General features: G+C 39.0%; 1 protein-coding gene across 1 annotated transcript; it reads right to left on the bottom strand.

Annotated features, from left to right (window-relative positions):
- Positions 1-120: 120 nt before the first annotated feature.
- On the bottom strand, positions 121-27,441 carry LOC110069366 (NFX1-type zinc finger-containing protein 1-like). The gene is made up of 26 exons (XM_089287245.1): positions 26,519-27,441; positions 25,848-25,949; positions 25,276-25,497; positions 22,733-23,004; positions 21,961-22,141; positions 21,569-21,667; positions 20,211-20,315; positions 18,140-18,225; positions 17,333-17,410; positions 15,065-15,333; positions 14,288-14,380; positions 13,464-13,607; positions 13,047-13,184; positions 12,419-12,545; positions 10,861-10,954; positions 9,847-10,055; positions 8,559-8,707; positions 8,197-8,308; positions 7,067-7,371; positions 5,940-6,143; positions 5,529-5,612; positions 4,008-4,181; positions 3,554-3,619; positions 2,963-3,026; positions 2,655-2,729; positions 121-2,115 (listed from the first exon to the last, which is right to left on the bottom strand). The coding sequence occupies exons 1-26, from the start codon at positions 27,115-27,117 to the stop codon at positions 956-958; spliced, it is 5,211 nt and encodes a 1,736-aa protein (XP_089143371.1). The 5' UTR covers positions 27,118-27,441; the 3' UTR covers positions 121-955.
- Positions 27,442-27,447: the final 6 nt, after the last annotated feature.

Genomic DNA, 27,447 nt, shown 5'->3' with positions numbered 1-27,447 from the left:
CGAGTGACGTATTCTCCATATCCTCACTAGTGAAGATATTGATGACGTCATTCCTCACTTTTTCAGTGTTGTTTGTGCAAACAGTCAGTTTGTTTGTGTACTAAAGAGAACATCACAGTGTCTTGAAGATATGGATTTTATTTTCTTGCGTTTAAAACAATATTTTTCCACTCAATAAATAAAATTCGTATCTTCGCGTCGCCGTGTAATATCCTCTACTTCCCTTTAACGTTGAAATTAGCGGAAAACGAATACAGGTGCAGAAAGCTTCATGGAGATGCGGTGACAAGGTTTGGTTTGTTGGGACCTGAAACTTCCAAATTCAAGGGCGGGAGGGCTCCCCTGTAAAAATGGGGGAACTCGTTGGAAATTTTCAAAAGGATCCAGTAAGGTATCATGCAGAATACCGTTGGGCGAGGTGAATGGGCGTGGCTCCGATATATGTCCACCCTCAGGAAGCAACAATCCTAAAACAACAAATTAAGATGGCTCAAAGCAGTTTCTAGCACTTTCTAAGACTTAGATTTTCGAAAATTTGATTGTAGTAGATTCTGCACATTGGGGTCACTGCCACCTTAAATTTTCGAAGACTTAGAAAGTGCTGGAAACTGTTTTGAGGCACCTTAACTGACACTGACAGTTTCTAATAGTTATTAACACTCGATTAAACGCAAATGAAAAAATTTCAAATAACGTCCAGTTGAGTAGCACCTAGTTCCTGTCACTTTTCGGCTCATGTCATTAAAAAGAGAATTCCTTTAGAGATTGATTAGCAATTGATCGTGTTTGCCCCATTTAAAACTCCAACCAACTAAACAGCCAATAATTGTAAAAAGACAAAAAATAAACAAAGTAATGGCAGAAATTTTACACAGACCTTACACAAGCTTCTACTTGTGCTTCATAAGCACAAAATACATTCTTGTCACGATTTTCAAATACAGTAATGAATTTACTATTCTTTCTCGTCTGTTGGTTGTCCCTTGACGCCCACCTCGAGCCCAGTCTCTTCAAAAGGACCTTTACCCGCGGCCATAGTTTCTTGCGTGGGTAAAGCTTCTTCTTTACAACTTTTCTTTTGGACATCAGAGCTGTCGCGTTCCTGAAGTGGTTTCCCTTCAGAAACTGAAGGTTGACTCTTGACTCCTATCTCCAGCCCAGTCTCCTCAACAGGACCTTTACCCGCGGGCATAGTTTCCTGAGTGGGCAACGGTTCCTCTTTACAAGTTTCGGCTTGGACGTCAGAGCTGGTGCTTTCCTGAAGTGGCGTCCCTTCAGAAAGCTCTTTACGAGCTTCCTCGTCTTCCTTGACTCGTGTTGTATCCTCTGCCTCTGTTTGCTGTAGTTTGCCAGGCCCATGTGTTTCCTGTAGAGGCTGCTCCCCTCTGCCATCTCTCTGGTCTTCAATCTCGACCTTTGAATCCTCATTAGTTGGGTCTTTTGATTCCTGTCTGTCGTTAGCAAGTTCTTTTAAGTCGCCTTCTTGAAAAACGTGCCTTACACTTCTTTCTGGGTTTTCTTTCCGCTCGTCGTTTTTCGCTTTCGCTTCTTCGCTTTCCTGTACTGGCGCTTCCTTCATAAATTCATCTTCCATGACAAGTGTGCCAGACATACTGCTCTTTGGATTTTCAGATTCTTGCACAGGCTTTTCTTTCATGTTTTCCAACTTGCTGACATCAACAGACGTTTTCTCTGCTTCTGGGGTCTCTTGGGTGGGTTGCCTTGCCTCCTTGTCATCTGCTATAAATTCTTCGTCCGTAGCAGTCTTCTCAGTAAAGCTGTTTTGGGGGTTTTCTGTTTCTTGAACTGGTATTTCTTTCACCTTTTCAATCTTGCTCGAATCAAGAGTCGATTTCTCCGCTTCTGGGGTCACCTGGGTGGGCATTCTTGCTTCTTTGGTAGATTCCGCATCAGCTCCATGACCTTCCCTTCCCGCCACCTGCACAGGCACAAAGCCTGGCCTTGTGTCAGCACTACCACCACCTCCCTCCATGCTTTTAGGCGGACATCCTTCTTGTGGTGTTGGCGACTTTGGATCGTGAGCAGGAATCTTTCCAGACGGCGGGATTGGCATTTCCAAATGCCGAGGGGGTCTCGTCTCTGATGCTGGATTTCCTAGAAAAGAAGAAACATGCTGAGGAAATACTGCAGTAACAGGAGCGGTGTGCTGGACTCCACATCAACAGCATCAAGCCTGGATGGGTATCGGATCTTAGTGTTGTATAATTACCTGGGAAACTTTCCGAAAATGCACGGAAATTACCCGCGATGGACTAGCATCTCATCAGCAGGGGGATTAAAAGAAAAGTCTTCTTCAGGGCAATGGCCCATTAAACCGGAGTTTATCCCAGGTTCTGTAGCATGGAGGGACTAGGGGTAATTCTACTCTCTCCTGGACAGGGTGCTAGTCCATCGCAGGGTTACCCTCAGCAGTAAATTCGCCAGTATCTATTTATACAAATGGATGGAGAGAGGTACTTTGAGAGTAAGGTGACTTGCCCGAGAACATATCGCAATGACCCTGAACAGGACTCGAACCAAATCGCTCGAGTCCAGCGCAGTAGCCGTGAGGCCACCGCGCCTCCGCTGCAGGGGAAGGAGCCGTCTATAATATCAGACATGTTCCTAGCTGGCTATTTCTTGTATCAACTAACCTGGAGAAGTAGTGATTGTATTCACTGAGCCTTCGCCTCCCACGATAACTGTATGAGCATGTATCGTCGTGTTCGCTTGGAGAGGGAAAATATTAACAAAGAGTACTCAATTCACAATATCCTTCGAGGGTTGAACTTCGTCTCACTTTTGTTTTGCGTAAACTATATAGCTACAGCTAGGGGTGGTATCATTACTAACTAAATCTTCAAAGTTTCCTAGTTTTATCAGGTGCATTACTTATGTGTTGTCAAGGTCTACGTATAACAAGAAACGACCAAGCTGATTAAATCACGGACTATGTACTTACACGTGGGTTTCTCCCTAGTACTGACGCTTCCTTCCAATTGACTTTCAGAGGGCAATGCTGATTTCTATTTGATAAGACACAAAAAATCTACTGGTTAGAAGTTTAATATTCACTTTCATCCATCATGTATTTGGCAGCGAAGTACATTTGGTGTAAAAAAAATGTCTTATTTCGAAAGCAAACTCAGAAGTAGCACCATATCTTACAGCACAGACAAGAGACAAGTGACCACAAACTCACGCAAAAAACAAAAACAAAAACAAAAAAAAACGCGACATCAAAAACGTGGAGACGCGAGAACGTGTGCACAGCACGAATCAGAAACGCACGTGGCAAGACGCATTAGTATGCACGAGTTTGCTTGTTGTTTTCCCAGCCAAGAATCTAAATACTACCCAAGCTGCTGAATCATTTCATCGCGAGCGTACGAAGAATTACATTCGGAGCCGGGAAGATTATTGAAACAATCACAGCATACTTCAAACAATAAGAACTACTAGAACTTAAACAAACGCCGCAAAGCATCCAGGATAAAAGTGGTTCCGCGATTTAAGAAATCGGAGCTTTAAAATTAAGCCTGCGCATACTTACGGGATTATCAACGAAAGGAAACCTTGATCCACGACGTTTCTTCTTCCACATAAAATCAGTAAGAACCTAAACAACATGAGAAACAATCCACTGATGAATGAACGTTTCCTTAATACTACTTATATATGGATGGAACATTCAAACTAACACTCGAATCTCCACTAATGGTGAGCTCACCAAAACGGCCAGGATCGTTTGATTCTACCGTCTCCCAATCTATATCTTTACTCTTAGTGAAATCTTCCCATTACAGCCACCTTTCAACAACAGGCAGTTATCTGGTCTTTGCCCCATTGAAGAGAGGCTCGGAGGAGGAGGCTCGACGGAGGAAGAGGAGGAGGAGGAGGAGGAAGAGGAGGACATTTAAATACAATACTTCACACCATGTCCATGACAGTTTGCAACCTTGTTTGGAAAATGAGAATGAAAACCCCGATCCATATATCCCCCGTACCTTCCACCCTTTTCTAGAAGCCTTCGCTAAGTGCGTATGATTTCCAAATAGATACAGACCACACCGTGCCCGAGATATTGCCACACAGAGTCGATTCACTGATGACAAGTAGCCAATCTTGCCCTCTTTGTTGCTTCGGACCAAAGAAATGAGGATTATATCATTTTCTTGCCCCTGTAAAGAAACAGTATTAACCAGTCAAAGGGACCCACTGGTAATCTCGTGGACTACATACATTAGCATTGCCAGGCGGGTGCCATATGATACTTGTTCTACAGCGAGGAAGAGGGAAAGAAAATTTTTAATACACTATAAATTAAAGAAAGTTTTATTATATAGGTTTTTATGGTAAGTTATCTTTCTTACAAGTGAATTTATGAAAGTTCATATCTTTCCTAGTTACGTAGTTCGTTAGGTAATGTAATTAATGTATTCTTGTTAATATAGTTAATGTATTCTTTGTGTAGTTTTTCACGCGACACCTAGGAAGACCATTTGTCATGTAAAACTCAGTGGGATACCGAGTGGTAGCAAATTGTTAAAACGATATCCCAAACGTGAAGATATCATTCCATAACACTGAAGAAAAATTTCGTATCTCCGCGCGGCCACGTGGTATCCTCTATTTATATGATAAGATATCGTGTTTAAATAAAGATTGATGATGATGATGATGATAATGATGATGATGATGACAAAGACTTATTTGTCACATACATATCTGCGACGACAGTGACATCGATGAGAGAATTTGCAATCTTTCAGTTTGTCCGTTTCAGTTCATGTTGCCGAAAACGTAGCAAAATGTTTCTGTTCACACAAGCGTTTCGTATCATTTTAACATCTCCACCAATTCGTTTTCGTTTGAAAACCCATAACTGGACAATTTTTGAGGCCTTTTTGCTCCTAGCCCACCCTAAAAAGATCGGAAACGACGTAAGTGTTTTCAAGCGTCCGTTGTCACGCCGCGTCTACAAAGACAGACTAAAAACATTGCATTTTTAAGTCAATACTTTTGAAAGTCTTCGCCTTTATTTTAATCGAATGTTGTCGTTTGTTTGAGTGCGGAAGAACGAAACCCTGTAGAGTTACAAGAATCCTTGTTCGTTTAAAACATTTAATCTGAAAATAAGCTTGATTTGCATGAAAATGAACGTGCAGGGGAAGCAATGCTTTCCCATGAAGATTCGTTTTCAACTCGGAAATAGCCTGTAGAGCGTTTTCACGCGGGGCATATCGGTATTCCCAAACAACAGGAAAGTTTTGCATTTTCTGCATTGAAATGAAGATAATTTTCATTGTTTAGTCGCCGAAGTCGTCAGGTGAAAGTGCGCTATTCCCACAAACTAATTTTGTGATGTTCTGTGCAAGATAACAAAAGGCGTAAACACGCTAAAGCGACCTTTCGTTTATGGTCAGACTTCAAACACGACAAATCATACATGGATTAATGCCATAACATTTTCTTTACCACCTTTGAAAGTCAAACTATTTTCCATGGAAATGAAAAGGTTCACATACCTGAAACCTGTCAATTGTGGTGACGACTATATCTGCGAGAGCTGAAACATTTGAATTTTCAAATTGCTTCCTTATTTCCAGGACCTAGTTAGTTAACAGATACGGATTACCATAGTGATTCGATTTCGCGCCCTAATTCCAGTAAGCGACCCCTTTGTAATAAGCTCCCCCACCCCTCCCCTTTTAGGCACCCTATTTCAATAACTTCCTTCATTGGCAAAGTGACATTAGACTTAGCTCGTCTCAGTAAGAGGTATCTGAGTTGAAGCAAGATTATTTGACTAAAGTACAGCAGGGAACAACTCCATGTGTTTCTTTTTTTTATTGTTCCCAAATTTCAATAGTGATTCATAGCGAGTATTCGCAGCTTAGCAGGATACACATTCTACGACATCAGGTGTATGAACTTGCCTGTCCACGATAAGAGCAGAGAACTGTAATCTTTGATGGCGGAACTCCACCCTTTACACAGAATGTTGTTGCAACTTCCGTGATCTGTCTGGCCTCTCGAGTGTTTCGCTTGGACGTTACGCTTGATTCACTTTCCCAAGCTGTGTGAGTCCAGAAGTACATGCTGGATTCAACACAAGCTGGAAAAACATTGCCTTCGACCAGCTGGAACATAAAGATACATAAAAACATGCAGTTGCAATGCGAATGTCAGTCTGACAGATCAAAACCCTTTGTCATCCTCATTCCCAGAAACCGCGATGGAATACGAGACAAACACTCTGCGCATGCTCAGAGATCGCGATTCTTGCTGCTAACCAAAAGAACCGCGGTCTCTGGGAGAATTAACCCTTAATATGACCTTGACAAGTGACATTGTTATTCAAATTAGTGAGATCACCAATTTTCAGAATACTGACTTTAATGTAAGCTATTATCGTGGTAGTTGAAAAGTCTTAAAAACCTACGAGGAATTGTTTAAAAAATTGGCCGATTTTCAGCTTTCAAACTGTCATAAAATCTCGAACTTAAACATCAAAGTTCTAAAAATAAGCAGTGTCACAAGTTTCATCACGCTGTTATACTCTTTCTAGAGCCATTTTGTTAAACGACCATTTCCTATATTTGACAAGTTCAAGGTAATAGGCTTTGCTAAGGACTTAATAGTACAAAGGTTTTGCTAAATCTAAGTAAGAGTTATTTTAATAAATATAAAATATATAAAATATATTATAAGAAACCCAAAAACAAATTCCCCTACAGGTCGTGTTAACTAGAGGCACTAAAGACGAAACTGCAATAACTAGACAGGAATCATTGGGGGTAGGAATCATTGGGGGAACATTGAGGGTAGGAACTTTTCCACAGAATCCCTGGGGGTGGGAACATTTTCATAGAGTCCCTGGATGTGGAAACTTTTTCATAGAACCCTTGCGCAGGTGGGGGAAACAACTGACTAGTGCATAATCAGTGTCGTAGGTAGTAACAGGCTAACCGAGGCACTTGCCTTTTTTTTTTTTTCATTTTTGCTGTTTAGTCATCATAAACACCCCAAATACCTAAGAAGAGACTTTAACCATGGACATTACCTTAGGATTTGTCTTAAGATCGCTGTAAATCTTGAGCTCTCGAAGCAAGTCAACAATCTCATCTCTCATTCGACACTGGAACCCAAGTTCTTTGTGAGGGACCTTGCAGTTGACAAGTCTCTCGAACATAGACAGGTCGAGATGATGGCGTTTCCTGAGTCTGTGGAAGTGCACTACAGGTTTCAGCTGTTTGTGATCGCCAATCATGATAAGGTGCTGTACAGAGGGTGGTATAACGGCCACAAGCTGTCCTTCAAGGATTTCAGCAGCTTCTTCCACAATCATAACAGCAGGTTTTATGTCGGCTGCAAAGAAAATTACGCTTTTACGTGAAGAGAGACACGAGCAAGTAAAACTTCTTATGATCTCTATTTAGGACATTTTCTGAATGAATATATGTTACGCAGAAATAATCTCCACGAAACTTAGGCGTGACCAATTACACGTACACAAGTACGCCACCAACAAACACCTTAGATAGTTGTGCCAGCATCAGAGCTCCCTTAATTTGCCTGTGAACAGTTTCCTTAGTGGGGGGTTGGTTGAAAAGAACAAATACCCCTCACATCCCACCCTCTCTCGTAGATTGCTGATCTTTCTAACGAATCTGTTCCTGAACAAAGAGCTTGTCAAAGCCTACTAGCACTCGTTCAAACTCCTCCACAAGGAATTCTTCCATTTGCTTGTGTTAAGCGTTCATAGGACTATATCACAGAGGAACTAATTGAGATCTTAACGATAATGGTCAAATACTATGAAATTCCGGTAGGCCCTGAGATTGGGATATTATGGGTTATTATCGGAAGGAATTATTATAGAGTAAGAGTATTAGAGTCTGGCCCTATACCCACATAGGCTTATGGTCAAAATCTAAAAAATCTAATCTCTAAGAGTATTAGAGTATTTCTACACCCCCTGGAAGGGATGCTAGTCTGTCGCAAGGTTATCCCCAAGTATTTGATTCATTCGTACCCAATTACACCCCTGGGCGGAAAGAGGCACTGTAAGAGTTCAGTATCTTGCCTAAGAACACAACAGGCTAGAGTTCTAACTCAGAGCGCCTGATCCAGAGACAAACAGACAATATGGTCACCACAAAAGACACAAGAAATACTCGTATTCTGAGTTACCTAGTATGTTTGCTCTTATTGTGGCACCAGTCACAGTCATACCGATAACATCGCATCTTTTCATGACTTCAATGTCGTGATGATTTCTCAGCTCCTTAAACTGATGATGTATCTGTTGGTGAATGAAACAAAGTGTCACTATCCAGATACGTACAAACGCTGTACTGCGTTTCTCCGACTCTTACTAGATAAGTCAAGAGAAACCTTGCTCCTTGGCAACCGTCACGCAACGCTGTGTCACGCAACTCTTTTTGGGAGAGAGGTGTTCAGTACGGCTGCAAAGGACACCAAAAAGGAAGCAATTTCTAAGACAAATTTCTCGCAAATTTTCAAAGTGACAAACATAAGGCATGTTCCCATACCTCCGTGTACTCGCTGCTGACATCTAGGAACTCACGACTGGCCTTCTTATAGTTCCTGCTTTGGAAAACGTAAACAAGCTGGACTCTTTCATTTTCATCAAGCTCCCACACTTTAACAGCGTCCAAGAGATTTTTATGAGGCTTCACCTCTATAAAAAAAAGATTGCATTCTACATTTTATATCAGTGATGGCGCTCACACAGAGGTCTAGAATGTCATACAATACGATACAATACAAATTATACTGACAAACCCTGAAGAACGCTTTTCAGCCCCGATTGTCACAAAGGCTGAGATCTAATGTTATCTATCTTAAAGATAAATCATTGCCTAGTTCATGTGCGGCTTTCTCCCAGGCCTTCACGGTCATTAGGCCACCTCTGAGTTGGCTTCTGCCTCTGTGTCAAAACGAGTCTTCGAGTGAAGCCATTCATGTGAAAATGTGCTCCGCCTACAGGCTCATTTTCATGCAAATCAAACTCATTTTCATATGAAAGGTTTTTCACGAAGACTCGTTTTAAAACAGAGGCACAAGGTAACTCGGAAATGGCCCATTGATTTCGGTGACATATCCAGGACGAAGGGCCTCGGACCACGTGACCCGAAAACGACTGACCGAGGAAAAATATCGAGGCCTAGGAACTGGGTAAGATAAATCAGTAAATCACTAACCAGAGTGCTCTTCAGGCTGACCAGAATGTAGTAAATTTTTACTTCGAGTCTTTTGGAAAATCAGTATTTTGGAAAATCATCTGCGCGAGTCAAATTACAAATAACAAGTACAAATGTAAAGGGATACTACTACAAACTAAAATGTCTGTCAAAGACTAATTCATTATCCAACGATTTAATCACTTTTGTGGTGTTTCATGCTGTCCTATAGTCAAAGCGAGTAAGAAGACTATAGAAAACCTGCTAACAACTGTACTCCTTAATTCCACGCATTATTTGTATTCTACTACACGTAGTTGGTGAAGATGGATTTTTAGACCAGCAGTACAACGTTTCTCTCTGATCAAAATCTATTCTTGTCCCAAGAGCCCGCTTTCCTTATGGTCAGCACCAAGGACGAGAACTCTGACCAGTACCGATTACTTTAGAATGCGCAATGCGCTCATAATCGATTATCAACCAATCAGCATTTAGCCCTGAATCGCGGACTTTCAAAATTGGTATTGGTACTACTGCTGGCCGGAAAAAAGCAGTCTCTGAGTATGATTGGTCAACATATAAAACATAATTATAGGATTTGTAGGATTGTTATGACATAGCAGCATAAACACTTTACTTGTTTCATCGACGCAAATCAGCCTGCGGGACGAAATCTCCGCACCACTGACAGCGTTTTTCAAGTCAGTGTCTTCTTCTTTCACGAATCCATCTTCCTCTTCATCTTTGTCAACAGCAAGGAGTCGTTCTTTTTCCTCCACAGAACGGTCTCGGAAGTCATTGGGATTTTCCTGGTCTTGCTCGTCTTGTTTTGCAATACCAACAGACCTAAAATTGACGCATTCAACAAGTCCCTGAGTTCTACTGTTTCAACTGTTATTTATTTATTTATTTATTTATTTATTTATTTATTTTGATGTTTTTAATAGAAAAAATAAATTAAGACATATCACCATTCCTCATTTATTTAGCTTTCAGAAAATCTACACTTATTGGAGCTTGTTCTCGTAACTTTCCACGCAAAAACGGTAATTACTGCCTCAAAAAAATAACTTGGTGTATCCATTCAATCAATGAACAAATGGTCTTCCTAGGAGTAGTGTGAAACATTACGCAAAGAATACATTTAACCATATCAACTAGGAATACATCAATTAAACATTAACTAATGAACTACTTACCTGTCTAAGAAAGATAACATACTATAAAAACCTTTATAGTGTATTAAAAATAATCTTCCTCATTCAATGAGGTTCTACAATCATTTAAACTAGGCAGGTGTCTGATTTCCGAGGGAATCTTCTTCCACAGAACAGATCCTCTGTGGTGTAGGCTCCTTTTGTATACTCAGTTCTCCGTCTGGGCACATTCGTTACCTTCAAACCTGTGTCTCATTAAACATGATCTGCTATGGCACAAGCCAAACGCCGGCGCCCGGCGGTTGATTATGTTCATTTTTCCTCAAATAAAGCCACAAACCCAACCAAAAATTGGAATAATTTACACGCTAACGCTATTAGCAAGTACAAAAACTACATGGCAAAAGACTAGGTTGCGTCTGAAGTCATTCCCAGGAAAAACAATGTATAGTGTTAAATCTCACTAATAATTTTCTGTAACTAGTTCGACATACCTGGTTTTCTGCTCTGAAACATCCTTTTCACCAGCAAAAAGATCAAAGACCTCTTGTGAAGGAAGCCATTCTCCCAGTGCCTCTTCCACAAGTTCTGAATTTTTAAATAATAGAAATATTAACACTGATCTACCAACTATATAAGCAAAATACGACCACGGATTCACCTGTAGTGTTTTACGTGAGGTCTTACAGAGTTGATCTTAAAGCTAAATGCATTTGATCAATTTTAATTTAAAATAAATGTATGGAATCACATTGATTTCATTAAAAAAAGTCTTCCTACGAGTCTTCAAAGCTAACTAATTACAAAATTTTCGTAAGAACTATTACATTACGTAGATTGCATGTTTAAATTGTCCTGTTATCACAATCACAATTTCAAACAAGAAGTTAGAACCTAGTCTCCTTCGCAGCCGATGTTGTGCAACAATCCCAGTCCCCACGCAGCTGCTTCAAACCGACACACATTCCTTTCACATTGGTTACCATTTGCCATGGCCATTTGCCATTTGGACCAATCACCGCCTAGTTATTGCACACGCTGCATCAGTCACAGAGTATAGCAGCTTGCTGTCTTGATGTTTCCTTTCCCGTGAAAACCCTGAGCTGCCACTTGATTGGCAGATATTTTTGGCGCGAAAATCTTATAGGAAAGAAAGTGGGACTCATTGAAGAAAGAGATGTTTGCCGGTTTGAAGCAGCTGAGTGGGGGCGAGGGGCTTTGAGTGACATCGGCCCTAGAGGCTGCGAAGGAAACTATTAAAAACCCAGAGGTTATGACCTTCTGTCAAAACCTGTCCCCCATGAAAAGAAGAAAGTGGATTCCCAATTCCCTCTTTGAGACCTGTCTGCAGGGAATCATGGTACAGTGGAACCCCGCCTGACAGTCACCTCGTTAATACGGTCACCTGGTTATCATGGCCGCTTCTTTTGTCACGGCGAAACATCCATACATTTTCTTATAAAAAAATCCCTTTAATGTGGCCAGCCCATAGCCTGCGAACGCAGACGTATTTCCGGCTGTCACTTGGTACCGCGGAACAAAGTAACAGCCGGAAATACGTCTGGGTTCGCAGGCTAGCCACCCCGGTAACACGGCCAACGGCCACATTCTGAAACCCCAATCTGTATAATTCTATATAGTTATACCCCGTTCATACGGCTACTCAAACCAGTCATGTTCATCTTTCCATTGCTAATATTGTATGTAGTGGCTGAAGTTTCGATTTTTGAAAACTATATCTGTATTCCGGATGCTTATTAAAAAACAGTTGTTTAGAAGTGCAATTGTGATATATCTGTTAGCTTCTTTTAAGACGTTACCAAAGTTGGACCAGTCATGAAATTTGACCCTACCCCATTAAGACGGCCACCCCTTGGTACAGCCAAATATTATGGGCCCATTGGTGACTGTATTGACAGGGTTACACTGTAGTTGTATTCATCATCTTAGACTGGAAATTTGTTTGATGAATACAACTACCATGATTCCCTGCAGACACATCTCATAGAGGGAATGAGAAATTTATATAAAATAGTTTCAATGGATATGCACCTCTGAGACGGGACTTGCTACTGTAATTATGATCTTTCTCTTTAAGCAAAGTCTCCACTTCTGCTCTGTCAACTGTCGTCTTCTCATTATCCACCAGAAGGCTTCTAGTCTGCTCATCTGAAGCTTCCTTGTCGACAAAATTGAATCAAAAGTTAGACATTCAACCCGAGATGAACAAGGACTTTACATTGCTGTTTATAAAATTAGTAGTTTAAGAGAAGATCAAGGTAAGAGAGTAACGTCTACGGAAGAACTGTATAACATGTCTAAAAAGAACTTAAAAGGGATTACCAATATCAACAACAACCACAACAAAATAATGTTCTGAAACGCTTGAATAACTACTTAACTCTAGACCCGTGTTATCTATTTATCAATCAGGCAGTATCCAGCTGGAATCGCACTTTATTTGTCCGCAAGCACAAGCAATTGAAATGATGACACAATTTGGAAACATCGCAGTGTGAATTGGATACTTAGATATTACATATACGTATCCTTTTTACTAAAAAAATGAATTTCCCATCAGGCGCGTGCTTTGAAGGAATATGCGTAGGTCAGTGGGAGGTTCAAATAAAGAATTTTAAACACGATATATGTTGAGATGGATATATGCAATTCTTCATACTTCCAAGAACATATCTGCATTGAAAATGCTGGAAAATGTAAGCTTCTCGAACGCTCTCCTGACTTCAGATTGCATGCCCCAAAGTCTTCCTAGCAGCTTTCTCTTTTGCCTGAATTGTTCAGGCCTGGAACGTCCCACCTTTAAAAAGAAAAAAACACAACTATTAACAGTTAGAGTACATATATAAATACACAGTTAATCAAGTTTGCAAGGGTGCCTTGGCAGGCTTTCCTTTATAGGTTCATTCAGAGGTGCCACTATGGACAGGAAAAGTTCACCCAAGTAAACCAGTAGTGGTACTGCAAACACCGTCTGTTTACAAGTGTTCTAAAATGGATTGTGAGGTATGTTTGCAGGACATTTTGTAAATGCAGAATGTATTTTATGTTTATATTTATGATTTATCAGCCAACAGACCTCTCTCAACAAGCATTGCTTCAACCTTCCATCAGCATCTTCAGCCACAGTGCCAACACGAACAATCTTCACATTAGGGGATGAGACTTTCTTTATACAATCCAATAAGAAATTGTCTAAGGCAAAATTCTTATAAGTCACAACCTGTAAACAATCAATTGGCAAACCAAAACAAAAGTGAGCGGAAACTATTCAGAAATAATATTACACATATATACCTACTGTGATGTTTAGTGTTCTCTCTACTAATTTTGGTACACATCTAATCACCATAGCGACAAAACGTTAAACTCTTGAGAGTATAATATCCCTTCAGTGATTTGACTCTATATTCACCACTTATACCATACCATAAAAAATATAGCCAATCAAAAGACAGGAAAGCCATTGTATACTCGAAGATATTACACCCAAACTTCCTATCTTGCACTGCATTGATCATGCTAGCCACTTTACTTTCTATGACATGAAAGGCTAAAGGCCTGTGTGTACACCGAGAAATTAATACAAGTGACAAGGGGTCCACGGGAAAAGAGATTTACGGCTGTTCATTAATGTTAAAACAATAGGCCCTTTGCACAATCCGGTCACATGGCATGGAATTAATTATGCTGGGACGCAAGTTACACAGTGGGACTTCCAAAACAAAGGAACTCGTACCAGTCAAGCCCGACTTTCCTTTGTTTTGAAAATCCCACTGTGTAACTCACGTCCCAGCATAATTAATTCCGTACCATGTGACTGGATCATGCAAAGGGCCTATTTGGTTATTTTGAGCATCTACAAAGCACATTTTTTGTACACCCAACAAGTCAATATCTTACCAGAATGGGTCCATAATTCTGTGGTACATTCATGGACAAAAGAAGGTGAACTAAGGCCACACTCACAAACGATTTTCCAGTTCCTGGAGGGCCCTGAACAAAATAAAACCGCCAAACATAGCAAACCACTGTAAAAATCCATAAAGTACATTGCTAAAATACCATACAAGCCTCTGAATCAGTTCACTGACTTTGTTTCGACTGTACCTCACTGGCAGTCTTCCCATGGAATTTACAAGATCAACTGTTGAGAGACAGGCCAAGGAACACCTGGCAACAGGATCTTAGAAGTGACATAAAGACGATTGTGTACACCTGGATGCAACCGGAGAGGCTGGCTCAGGACAGGGGAGGTGGAGAGACATCGTTAGTGGCCTCAGTGTGCCGCCAGGAAGAGCAATGGGCACTCAGGAAAAAATACCTCAAAAGGAACTTAGTCTGTTCACTGGACAATATACAGCTTAAAACTACAACCTTTCAGAGAGGAAGCTACATCAGCCTTAGCTGGTTTTCATTCGGGTCCTCAGATATCCTGGTCGAATTGGAATTTGGAGCTGTTGGTTTTTGTGGAGGGAGGAAAAGCAGAGAACCTAGAAAAAAGCTCTCAGAGTAAAGCGAGAACCAACAACAAACTCAACCCACATATGGCACTGGGTTGGAATCGAACCTGGTCCACATTGGTGGGAGCCAAGAGCTCTCATCACCACTGTGGCATCCTTGCTCCCCTATGCTTGTATTGTATTGCACAATACTGAATGTAAACTTTTGGGATTTTACCTGAATCAACACAAGCTTGTTCTTTAATGCCAGCTCCACTGCAGCAAGCTGAGTCTCATCAAGCTTGGATTTACAACTGCTGTTTAGCCGTATTCTTTCGAAGTCCTTCAGGAGTGAGTAGTTAGAAGGCTCTCCTTTGTAACAAAGCAAAGAGTCTCTGTCAAAAATGATACCCCAATCAGGAGGGCTCTTGATTTCATTGATGTATTCTGCTGGCTCCATGTAATCTGGGTTTGGATAAACCAAGAATTCCTTGAATGGAACATGATCTGAAAACAAAACAAAACAAGGTGTAAAAAAAAAGTCTGCATACGAGCCAAGTCAGGCCCATCAGGCAGAGCTTATCCCGGTTTCCATAGCATGGAGTAACTAAGAGTATTTCTACTCCCCCTGGATGGGATACTGGTCCATCACAGGGTTGCCCCCAGCATTACATTTGCCAGTACCCATTTATACACCTGCTGTCTTTTGGTGGAGTTCATAAACAATTTTCTTTTCGACAGTTTATAGTATGGTGGAGTTGTATATTTAATACTTTATTGTCAGTAACTGTAAAGGTGTTCCTATGACTTACGCTGATCTAGAACTACACATACATGAATAAGAACCTCCCTGCGATCAAATGATCTTCCTTTGTTAGTAGTACCTTGAACAAAGTTTAAGACCTTTGGTGATCATGCATTTGCCTATGCTGGGCCAGTGGAACAAGCTTCCAAATCATATTCAGATGGTGCCAAACTTAAACTCTTTCAAAAGACGGCTTAAGACATTAATTTTTTTTTATTTTAAAAAGCGTATGACATTTAATGATAATTTAAAAATCTGATGTTAAATATCTGATGAAAATTCAGAGAGGAACAATGTTGGTTTATTCAAAATGCAACTTTTCATTTCTCCAATAAACAAGACCTAATCTAATTTAAAATAGTCACATCGAGTCACTGAATAGTGCATTCTTATTCACATCAATCCAATACACAATGTAATTGATTACTACAACGGAAAAGCGTTTCAACGCTAAGTATTGAAGGTAGAGATTGTTACTCGGCTGAAATTTATATCCTTCATTGGTGACCGAGTCATCTCAAAGACTGATGAAATTTACTGGTGGTTTCAGTAAGTGCTACAGAGACTGAGGCAGTAATTGCAAAGTTTCTTCTCCCACAAATTTATTAGTTTTACATGTAACTAATGCAGGAAAGTTTCGGCTGAATATGAACTTTTTGTTCTCCTCATAGAAGAGGAAATAAGCAAGCTGGTAAGGAGAAGCAATATGTTTCACTTCTTTATTTGAATCCTGGCAAACACACAATTATAGTTATAAAACAGCAGACAAAATTTCTCGAATCAAGCTAGGGGTGATTCCAGAAGATACCAAGTCACAGTGTAGCATTCTTTCCACTAAAAAAGGAATCACTGACGTTACCTGAAATTTATTATAGTTGCTATCCCCGGTCAAAACCAGAGTGTCATATCACTCAAAAAAAAAAGTGCAGATCTGAACTCGAGAATGGGGTTTATCACACTACCAATACTAGAACACACGAGTCTTACATGTTGTGTTCTACCACAAGAAAAACCACTCTACATTTGTGTGTGATCCTGTATGAAAAGTACCTCTCACCTAACATATAGTTGACGCTGATGCTAACTAATCTGTGCATGCGTTTCAAGCAAATTGCTTTCAATCTTACGATAATAGCACCACAAGAATAGCACGAGATTTGCGATAAAAAATATAGTTTTGCCACATTTTCTAATAAGCAACAGAAGTATAATTAACAATTACTCACCAAAGTGGAGGTAAATATCCACCACTTTCACTGACACTGAGGTGAATAATTATTGTTTTAGTATACACCACACAAGCTGAATAACTACCGCACCAAAGAGTAACTTAATTTGTTTAAGAGTAACTTTATTTGAAACAGGAAGCCATTTTGTTTTTCTTTGGGTGCTTGGAGGTGAATAGTATTTGGTTAATCACCTCCGAGCTAGCCAATCAGCGTGTGCGTAAAGTATCATTCACTTGTGTGGTATATACTAACACATTTTGCATAATGCACTCTGGTACCTACCCAACCATGCCCCCCTTTCTGCAAGGCTCAATGATTAATTATACAAACATTAAAGTTTACACCTTATGGCATTAGTACCTTAATGAACAGCAGCCTCCTAAACCATCCCAATAGTGCACTCTGCATTAAAAACTGTTAAAGTAATGATCTATATCCATTCATAAATTTAATATACAAGGGATAATTGAACCTTTGTGCTGTAAAACTTCCATGGCTGGAGCAAAGGCACGGTAGAAGGTTTGGCTCTCCACCATGAATGCTCTTTTATCTAGTAGAGATCACACAGTATAATGTTACAAAATTCATGTGACAATTTTGTACTGAAGATATATGCATTGTTCTGTTTGGAGTAAGAATTAAGTCTTAAGAATTAAGTTTTATCTTTGCAGTGTGAGATTCGCAAGGCAAATAGTGTAAGTGGTAGATTAAAATGTTTTATTGTATTGCATTGTATTGTATTGTATTGTACTGTATTGTGTTGTATTGTATTGTATTGTATTGTATTGTATTGTATCGTATTGTATCGTATCGTAAGTAGAGTAAGGATTACAGTGTAAGTGTCATATTGTAAGTAGAGTAAGTACAATGTAAGTAACTATGTGTTTTGCAATAAAATAATAAAATAAATAATAAAAAAAAAAGAATTAAGTGTTACTGGAAGCCTGAGTAGCTTACTAGACTGGCACGTAATGATTCCAACTTCCATAGCATGCCGGCAGAATCTAAGAATCTTACTACTCTGCCCTTCCCCTGGGGGAATCATGGTGGCCAGTGAGCTAAGGGTTAATGGCTGGACTCTGGATGAAGTGCTTTCAGCTGGTACCCTAGTTATTACGGCAGTATTTGTTTCTTACAGACAACAGAGCATGATACACTTCAGATAGGATCTACTAACATGCTAACACCATTAATTTATTACTAGACAGTGCTAAAATGCCCACAATGTATCTATTCCTGTCAGTAGCTACATTGCTAAAGAATAGGTGACTATACTTACTTCTGTGTGTAATCTCCTGCATCTTTGCAATAAACTCTGCTTCAGATATCTTATTTGCTTTGTCACAAAGACTGATCCTTACAATGCTAAAGTTCAAACATTAATGTGAGGTGAAGATGAAGTGTCTGATCAAGTTGTCATGAATCCAAATGAAAAATAATAATAATACATTTAACCTCACCAATTCAAACTCAGTCATTTCAAATCCCTGGTTATTTCAAACTCAGACCCTGTTTGCTGTTGTTTTCTCAGTCATTTACTCTCAGCTATTTCTTACTCAGTTATTTAAACTCTTTGCTATTTTGAAATGAACTGATTTTGTTTCCCTTGGCCTAAGTAAAACCAGCCTCAGTTATTTTGAACTCCACTGGCTGAGTGATGCAATGTAATTATAATTATATTAAAAAGAAAAACTATATATCAACATAGTGGCCCATAAAAAAACTCTAAGGCTAGGCTATACATAGGGGCCTACATGATTGTATGCAAATGAAACCTACCGCATTTATTTACATTTAACAATTCAAGAGGATAAATAGAAAACTATACAGAGCAAATTACTCTAAAAATTATTGCAAGAAAAGACGTTACTAAGATTGTAAGATAATAGTTTGACACTGACTATTTTTTGATGTTTTGTTCAAGACGTTTCAGCTGGTGCTTGAGCCTTCATCAGTTACTAAAGTTAGTACGTGTGATTCAAAAAACAGCACATCAAATGTGCGCTGAGGAAAATTCCGCGTGAAATTTCAAGAAAACGTGGCGGGAGATTTATGCACATGCCAAAGACTTGCAGACTTCTGGGATGGCAATGTGGTCATTTCCAGATTGTGGATCCTTTATTGACATCCAGGCTTCCAAGAAGAGTCGCTTGTGAAAGTTGGCCTTGTGTTCAACAACTCTGACACTTCCAAAATCCATTTTGTGGTTATTTTCGTGGACACAAGCGACTCTTCTTGGAAGCCTGGATGTCAATAAAGGACCTGCAATCTGGAAATGACCACATTGCCATCCCAGAAGTCTACAAGTCTTTGGCACATGTATACTGTAAGTCTCGTGCTACGTTTTCTTGGAACTTCACATGGAATTTTCCTCAGCGCGCGTTCAATGTGCCGTTTTTTGAATCAGATGTACTAACATAAGTATTTCAACTGATGAATGCTCATGCACCAGCTGAAACGTCTTGAACAAAACATAAAAAAAATAGTCAGTGTCAAACCATTATCTTACAATGTTAGCTCCTGACTACCGGTACCAATACTCTATTTCTAAATGTTACTAAGAGTTGAAAGATAAACATTATAATGGCATCAGACCAGGTGTGAACACTGGACTCTCTTCTAATCTTCCGATAAAAATGCCTTGCTATTAAGGCATAGTTAATCAAAAGGAATGGTTATGACGTCTGCCAAACATCAAAGGAGCCAACAACGATAGCCTGATTTATGTTGGAAGGTCCACGACTGTGCACAATCTTTTAATTAACAAAACTGACAAAAGTTCAAAGTAGCTGGCCTGAAACTACTGTAAAAAGATTTTAACACAATAAAAAGATTTTAATGCCGCAAAAAGATTTTAACATATCAATTTTACAGTAGTTTCAGGCCTCATTTGAACTTTTGCTACTGTTTTGCTACTTGAGATGCTACTGAAGGACAATATTCAACAATTATCTATAGTCCATTCTTTAATGTTTTGTGCTCATACCCTGGGCTCATACATGTACACTATGCATGAATTGATACATAGTTCTACCGAAACGCAGTCCAAAGTAAACTACTATAATAATTATTATGTTTTGTGGATAGCCAAAAAATGAACAAAAACATACTTGTAACAAAGAACTTTGTCGGGTTTCATGACCATTTCTCTCTGATACATGTAACTATGCTACGGGATTGTCCAAAAGACTTCTCATCTACAGCATACAGTTTTCAACTGACTTTTAAACACCCCCCTCCTCCTCCTCCCCCCTCCCTCCCCCCCAAAAAAGAAACACAATTTTAAAATTTTAAAAAACTAACTGAAAAATTATACTAAGAGAGAAAGGGGGCAAACAATAATAACCAACCATTGTTTAGCAATGTGCTTTTCCACCACAGCCCAAACAGGTTCTTGAAAAGATCCATCAATTGAGATACACAGGAGATCTCCAAAGAGTAGCCAATTGTCCAGCCTGGATGAGTTAAATTTCATTTAAGTAATAATCAAACTAAAGGATAAGCTTTAACATACTTTAAATCTGTAAATACTGTGTAACCAACAATCTTTTAACGCCTTAAAATGTTTTTGTTTTTAAGGTTCAAATACTGTACTAAGCAAGTTGAACATACAGTACATGTATTTTAAGGTCTGGTGACTGCAGCTTGAAAGTGACAATAACCATTGATGGAAGGGTTATCTCAAAATGTCTTCATGACTGTTTTCAGTACAGTATCTAAGCACACAGAACATTGAAAGCATTCAAGATTATATAGACAAAAAATAATGTCCATTTTGGACACCGTAGTTAAAATTCTGAAAATATGCATTGTGTAATATAATCTGTGAAGCAAAAATGTCTGATAATTCAAACACATATACATTGTATACCATCATGTGATGTGCACAAAAAGGACTCACTCCCAACATTGTCATACATAACTAAACAATGTATGTGCTTAAAGGTAAGGTACATGTAAAGTCTGCATACAAGCCACGACTGGCCCATCAGGCTGGATCTTATCACGGTTTCTGTAGCATGAAGCGACAAGAGGTATTTCTACTCCCCCCCTAGATGGGATGCAAGTCCATCACAGGGTTATCCCCAGCATTGAGATTGCCAGTACCCATCTATACACCTGGGTGGAGAGAGGCACTTTGAGTGTACGGTGTCTTGCCCAAGAACACAACACAAGGTCCCCAGCTAGGGCTCAAACTCAGATCGCACAATCCAGAGTCAAGCGCACTAAGCATGAGGCCACCACACCTCCACGAAATCTCTTATTGGTAGCCTAATGTATGCACAATTTAAGAATGACATACATGTAAGATACAGTGTAATTGAAGGGCCTGGGCTAACACTATAATTATACAATGTATGTCACATTTTTTTTTCATACTCAAAATTTTGGTCAAATTTGACATGTGTCCTTCAGTTTAGTTTGAAATTAACAAATTGCCTCAAGTTGCCTCTACCTTTTATTAGACAGCTGAAACAATGGAAAAAAAAAAAAAAAAAATATATATATATATATATATATATATATATATATATATATATATATATATATATATATATATATTAATATAACTAACTAGTATATATTTTATATTCTGTATAATATATATTCATACAAAAAAGTCATGTTACTATATAACTATATAACTATATATTAATAAACATAAATTTAATTATTTTTTTACTGGAAAGTTTCATTAACTACTTACTCCCACTCAATATTATTATCAGGCACTTCATATTTCAGTGAAAGCAACATCGTAGTTGGAGACTTTTCATGGCAAGTGGACACTCCTCCCAAAGAAATCCTGTTAATAAAAAATCATTAATACAAGATGGTTTGATGAAATAACATTTAAACTTCAAAACAAAAAGGAAACAAGTAGGGTACTACAATGGTCAAGCTCCCATAGGTACACTGTAGATGACAGAAAAACAGTTGCCAAGGATGGAAAAAGTGTCTGCTCCTAGGAGAAGCATCTGAACAGTTATATCTCATGAAACATGCGATAACTAATAAAGAGTTTAATACACTAGATGTATAAATGTCAGCAATAATATAATTACCATTTAATATTAACCTATAAAATCAAATTATAACCTGTACATCATCATCTCTCTAAAATCGCACTTGTTTCCAGGAGTAACAAAATCATGGATTCCCTTCCGTAGCTTGTAAAAGCACTCCTCTCTAAGAAGTCTGAAGTTAGTATTGAAGTATTCGTCTTCTGTTAAATACTTTCCCTGTTCTCTAATCACTGGCAAGTCATCTGTGGTCACCCCTAAAGAGAGTAAATAATACCCACATGGAACACTTCAGAACTCCTGTAAAAATGGTTATATTAAACAAAAATTATTGTAATGATCTTCTAGGGCTTTTCCAGAACTCTGTTGTCCTTGGATCTGATATCATTGACTGGCTAAATCCTAGGCAGAGATCTATAAGAAAGTACACTGTAACTGTCATTCACATCATTCTAAAGAACACAAAGACCAGAAGGGCTCACCCCACTCACATATGAACAACTTAGAAATAAGGTCTTCAAGACTAGAGGCTCATGTGATTCATGAAGTGACCAAAAGCATGACGCCACTCAGAACAATAATCCTCAGTACACCACACACAGTACTCCTAATCAGAGCTATAGCCCATTGCACATGAGTCCCTAGTATTCTGTGAGAATTGCTCCAACATTTCACCAGACAGAGTACAGTATACCCATTAACACAATGCTGGGGCACATCTAGACAGGTACTGCAAGAGTAGTGTCTTGCCCAAGAACACAAAAGAGTAACCAAGGTAGGGTTCAAACCCTGCCTAGCACTGCCCAACCCAAGGCTCTTACTAGCTTCATTGTTCTGTTCAAACTTACTTGGCTTGTGAATCTCATCTACAACTGGTATCAAGGGAAGATCCTTCCATTGCAGGGACTGAAGATCTTCTAAAGCTTCAGGCACGTTTAATGCAATGATTGATGACAACTTTGATAAAAAGCCAATGACTGACTGTCCATTTCTTTTTGCTGTTTGCAAATCATGCGATCCATTCACCAAGTTCAAAGAAACAACTTTTGCCAATGGTAACACTTTTGGACCAGAAGCAGGAACAGCACTAACCACATGTTCCAGAATACTCTGAACTACACTAAAAAGTAAGGTTTGATAGTTATAGTCTGTATACGAGCCAAGTGGCCCTGATCAGACCAGTGCTTATCTCCGGTTTCAGTAGCATGAAGCGACTGGGAATATTTCTACTCTGCCATGGATGGGATGATAGTCCATCAAAGGGTTACCCCCCTGCATTAAAGTGCAACTAACCCCCCAAATTTTTTTCACTTCTATAAATCTCCTTGTTTTTCTGATCACCGCTGTGAAAAAATTATCGTTGCAGCTATTTTTGTTAATTTTCTATGATTTTTGAAAGTTCCTAAAGTTGGCCATTTCTGCGCCCCATGGCTGAGCAATAGCGAAGAATGGGGTGAGTTGGCCTGTGACATCATTGAAGGACTAACAATGTTTTGCTTATGAGGAGAATGCGATAGTGTGATTCAAAATCGTTGCAGAATGCAAGGTAGATGTGTTGTTGGAGGGAGTAGCAGTGCAGCAAGCTCTGGAGAGAGCTATCCTCTTTCGTCAATGCCTCTGCATCGATGGCACTCGTCCAGAAACAAGAAAAAGATGAAAGAAGTGTATGCGTGCTGACTTGTGCAAAGTTGGACTGAAACAGGGAGCCATCGAGCAGTTCTTCAATCTTGGGTTTGCCGCTACTGTAAAAACCTAGATATTTTCATGGCCTGTGTATTATACATGTACTCTAGCTTCTCGTGCAAAGCTCAAATATATTGTCAGGGTAGATAAGATAGGAATTTGGGATAAGCTGAGAGCCATCTGACTACTCTATCAAAACGAGCCCCAGAGTCGCAGACCAAAACAATGGAAACTAGGTGAGATAAGTATACGGCAAATCAACTACATCGCATTTTTTGCCCTCGAAATAGAGAGTATTGTAATCAAATAGTCAACGACACGTACGTCCTACAATGAAGTGATTAAGATTAGTGAGGCTTCAAACTGCTGAACTAGCTATGTATTTTTGGATTTTATATACAACCACACGCAAGCTACACGCACGAGGTCAACAATGTGACTGAGTTTCTCAAAGGTCCTTTCGCATACACAATTGTTTTGTTCTTTGAGCAAAGAGATATATCTGTTTCAGTTAAAAACTTCAGACGAATCAAGCATTGGTAAGTATATATAAGGAAAGTAAAACAAACCATAAAGATTCGACTTTACGGACGGAGATTGTAGCGCTGAAAGGAGAATGTGCTTGTTTTCGACTGAAATGCAACACCCAGGTTATTAGCATACTAAAAAAGACTCTTAAAACAAAAGAACAGTGAAGAAGAAATGCATTCATTTATACCATACTAAACCTTTTGTCAAGATCTTGTCGAACGATTTTTGATTACTAGAACGAAATATGCAAATTTGTGTAACTCGCAATGTTTATGTGCGTACACAACTAATTCAGTAATTGACTTTGTATAAATACGGCCAGTCAGCAATAACGAAGCGAAAAAAGACGAATTTTTCCGCGAATATATTTGTGTTCATTGTCATTTTCATAACTTCTCAATAGTTGTAAGATAACTCTTCATCTATGGTTTTAACCTTTATAAGCCAAAAGGGCCGGCAAATTGTCAATCATGACTGGCAGTGTGGTGGGCTCGACTTGCAACCCGCACTTCGAAATCAAAAAAATACATATACATTGTAGCCGTGCTAATCATGACTAGACTGCGAATTGTATTGCTAGATGATATAGTTCTTTCATTTAAAAGTCTTGACCAAATATGTTTTCACAGCGCTCAAAACCCAGTCAAACATCTCTTGAGTGTTTTGAGCCATGTCCTCCAATGACGTCAGAAGACGCCTGTCCCAGATCCCACCATGCTCGGTCATGGGGCAAGAAATTACAACTTTAAATGCCTGTAGAATCGCAGGGATTTTATCAATCGAGATATTTTTTCACTGAAGTAATGTAGAAAACTAGTAGTTTTCATTAAAGGAAAAAAAAAATTGGGGGTTAGTTGCACTTTAAATTTGCAGGTACCCATTTATACACCTGGGTAGAGAGAGACACTGTGAGAGTATAGTGTCATGCCCAGGAACACAACACAGCATCCCCAGCTATGGCTCAAACCCAGATCACTCAATCCAGAGGTGAGTGCACTTACCGTGGGACCACCACACCTCCATAGTAAATATTATCAATTAATATAATTAATTATTTAATTTCTAATAATTATGAGCTTTTATTACCAGCTAAAATGGATATCTGACAAGTCATATGTCCTGCTACATAATAAAAATTAAAATTATTATTTCTAGCATTGTGATAAGTGTTAATTACCTGATATTACTTTCCTCAGTCATGTTCTCAACAAAGCCAGGAAGGAACAATGTGAAGAACACACTCTGTTGAAAACTTCTCACTATTTTACTGACTGTGTGAGACATTTGTTTCTGCTCACTAGAACAAATCTTGTCAAGGATTGAAAGAATCTGTAAGGCCATCTCTGGAGTGTATTTTTCTACTGAAAGTTCCAGGATGTAATCCCATACAGCATGGCACCTGGAAACACATTTATTAACAATATAAGTTAATTCATGGTCTACCATGTATGATTGTGTTGGGATGAACAAATAGGAAGTTTGGAAAAGTGTAAGAGTTCCTCGAGGCACACTCAGCCATCAGGGCATCTCTAGCTTCTAAAACATTTTCCAAACTTCCCAATTTAAGTGTTAACTCAATGATACACAGCTAAAAACCTGAATCAAATATAATATTGCCAATAGCAAACAGAAAAGCAACACTGACTGGTGGATGGTAACAGTTTCCGTCACTTTACCGCAGCTTTATACTTTACCATGTGACACTCGCACAAATGTTTTCTTAATTTAATCTGTCGTTACCAAAATTACCTTGACAGTTCAGTCACAGCAGCAGTTGAGCCCTCAGTCTCTACAGAGTTTAATAAAAGTTCCAAAAAAGAGTCCATTTCATTCTGATCAAGAGAGTAACACCTTATGACCAAAAAGACAAAAATTGTTAACTTAAACAAACTGATGACGATATTTATAGTACGTATATCATGTAACAGTTAACTATGCACTGAAAATTCTTAATTTTTTGAAAATTATGCCATTATCTGTCCAAAGGAAATACCTGTTTTGATAAGAATATAATTCCAGCATGGACAATCAGTGAATTGATCAATATACAATCAATAAAGTCAACCTTTGACATTGGGAATCAATGACCAATACAGGGACATACAGTGCAGCTACTGACGGGCGAATCGAGGCACTCGATAATTTATTTGTTTATTTCAAGTTCCTGTGGGAGGCTATTCATTTACTGTACAAAATCAACATAAAATCTTGGTAAGAATTTTATTCTTGCTATAGCCATGCAATCAGTAGAATAAAATTTTGCAACTTTAAGACAATGAATTTTCATCAAATTTCACCGATACTTTTGAAACTGTTTAGATTCATCTACATCTCTAATATCCTGTCCTTACTTGGACTATGGTACAATGACCTGACTTCCATAAAAACTAACGTTACATGTAGCTACACGAATCACTTACTTTATAACTTCTGGTTCAAATGCAACTGCCTCATTCCTCCTACACTTGGTAACTTCAACAATGTCTCCCACTTTCATGCAATAACCATCCTCAAATTCATTTTGGAGATCAACGACGTGTTCAGTGAGAGACAAATTGTCATCTTGTCTATTGCGACCTCTTGTTTTTATCAAGACTGACACCTTGAGCTCTGTGTTAGATTTCCGCACCACTGGGCCACAAAGCTTAATGTTTTGTTCAAATAAATCAATTAATGCTGGGCGTTCAGAACTCCAAAACTCAGAAAAACTGTCATCTGACTCTGATGACTCTGAGAATTCTTGGAGTTCATCAAAAAATTGATTTGTTGTACTGGCACCACTCTTCAGTGTAAAACCCTCCAATACCCTCTTGTGAATAAAATCTGACAAACATTTTTTACGGTATCTGTATGTAGGGTTTCCCTTGTGAAGTCTGTACGCATTGCCTTCCCAACCAGCTGGGACTGACACCTTTGTTAAGAATTCCTCACATTTACTCTTGAAATTACGACGTTCCAGCACATCCTTGCAAATAATTGACACTAAAGAATCAATGTTTCCATCCTCTTCGGTAGCCATCGTTAAAAAACGTTCGATACCATCAATATTTCAAGAATATAAATATGCATGCCCTCTATCTTGTCATCAGGGGAGGGGTACTATACTTTCTGCATTTTACAAGTTTCATCTCTTTCTCTGGTGAGAATTCTGAATGAATATAGCGTTATATTTAACGAATAGTTGAGCTAGCGCTCCTTTCCCTTGACAGAAACGAGAGGTTTGTCGTTTGCAAAGAGCAAAAAAATGCCTGTTGTCCAACTCCATCCATCCCCCTACCGGTCAGGAAAACTATCGTCTTTATGAGTTCATCTTTCCGGGAATCTGTAAAGCCAAAGGTCAGTTTCTTGG

This window comes from Orbicella faveolata, unplaced genomic scaffold (assembly GCF_042242905.1).
Source record: "Orbicella faveolata isolate gen_17 unplaced genomic scaffold, um_ofav_v1 contig_14, whole genome shotgun sequence".
NCBI classification, from domain to species: domain Eukaryota; kingdom Metazoa; phylum Cnidaria; class Anthozoa; order Scleractinia; family Merulinidae; genus Orbicella; species Orbicella faveolata.
Note: the sequence above shows the minus strand (reverse complement) of the source record. Positions and strands in the feature narration are given on the sequence as shown.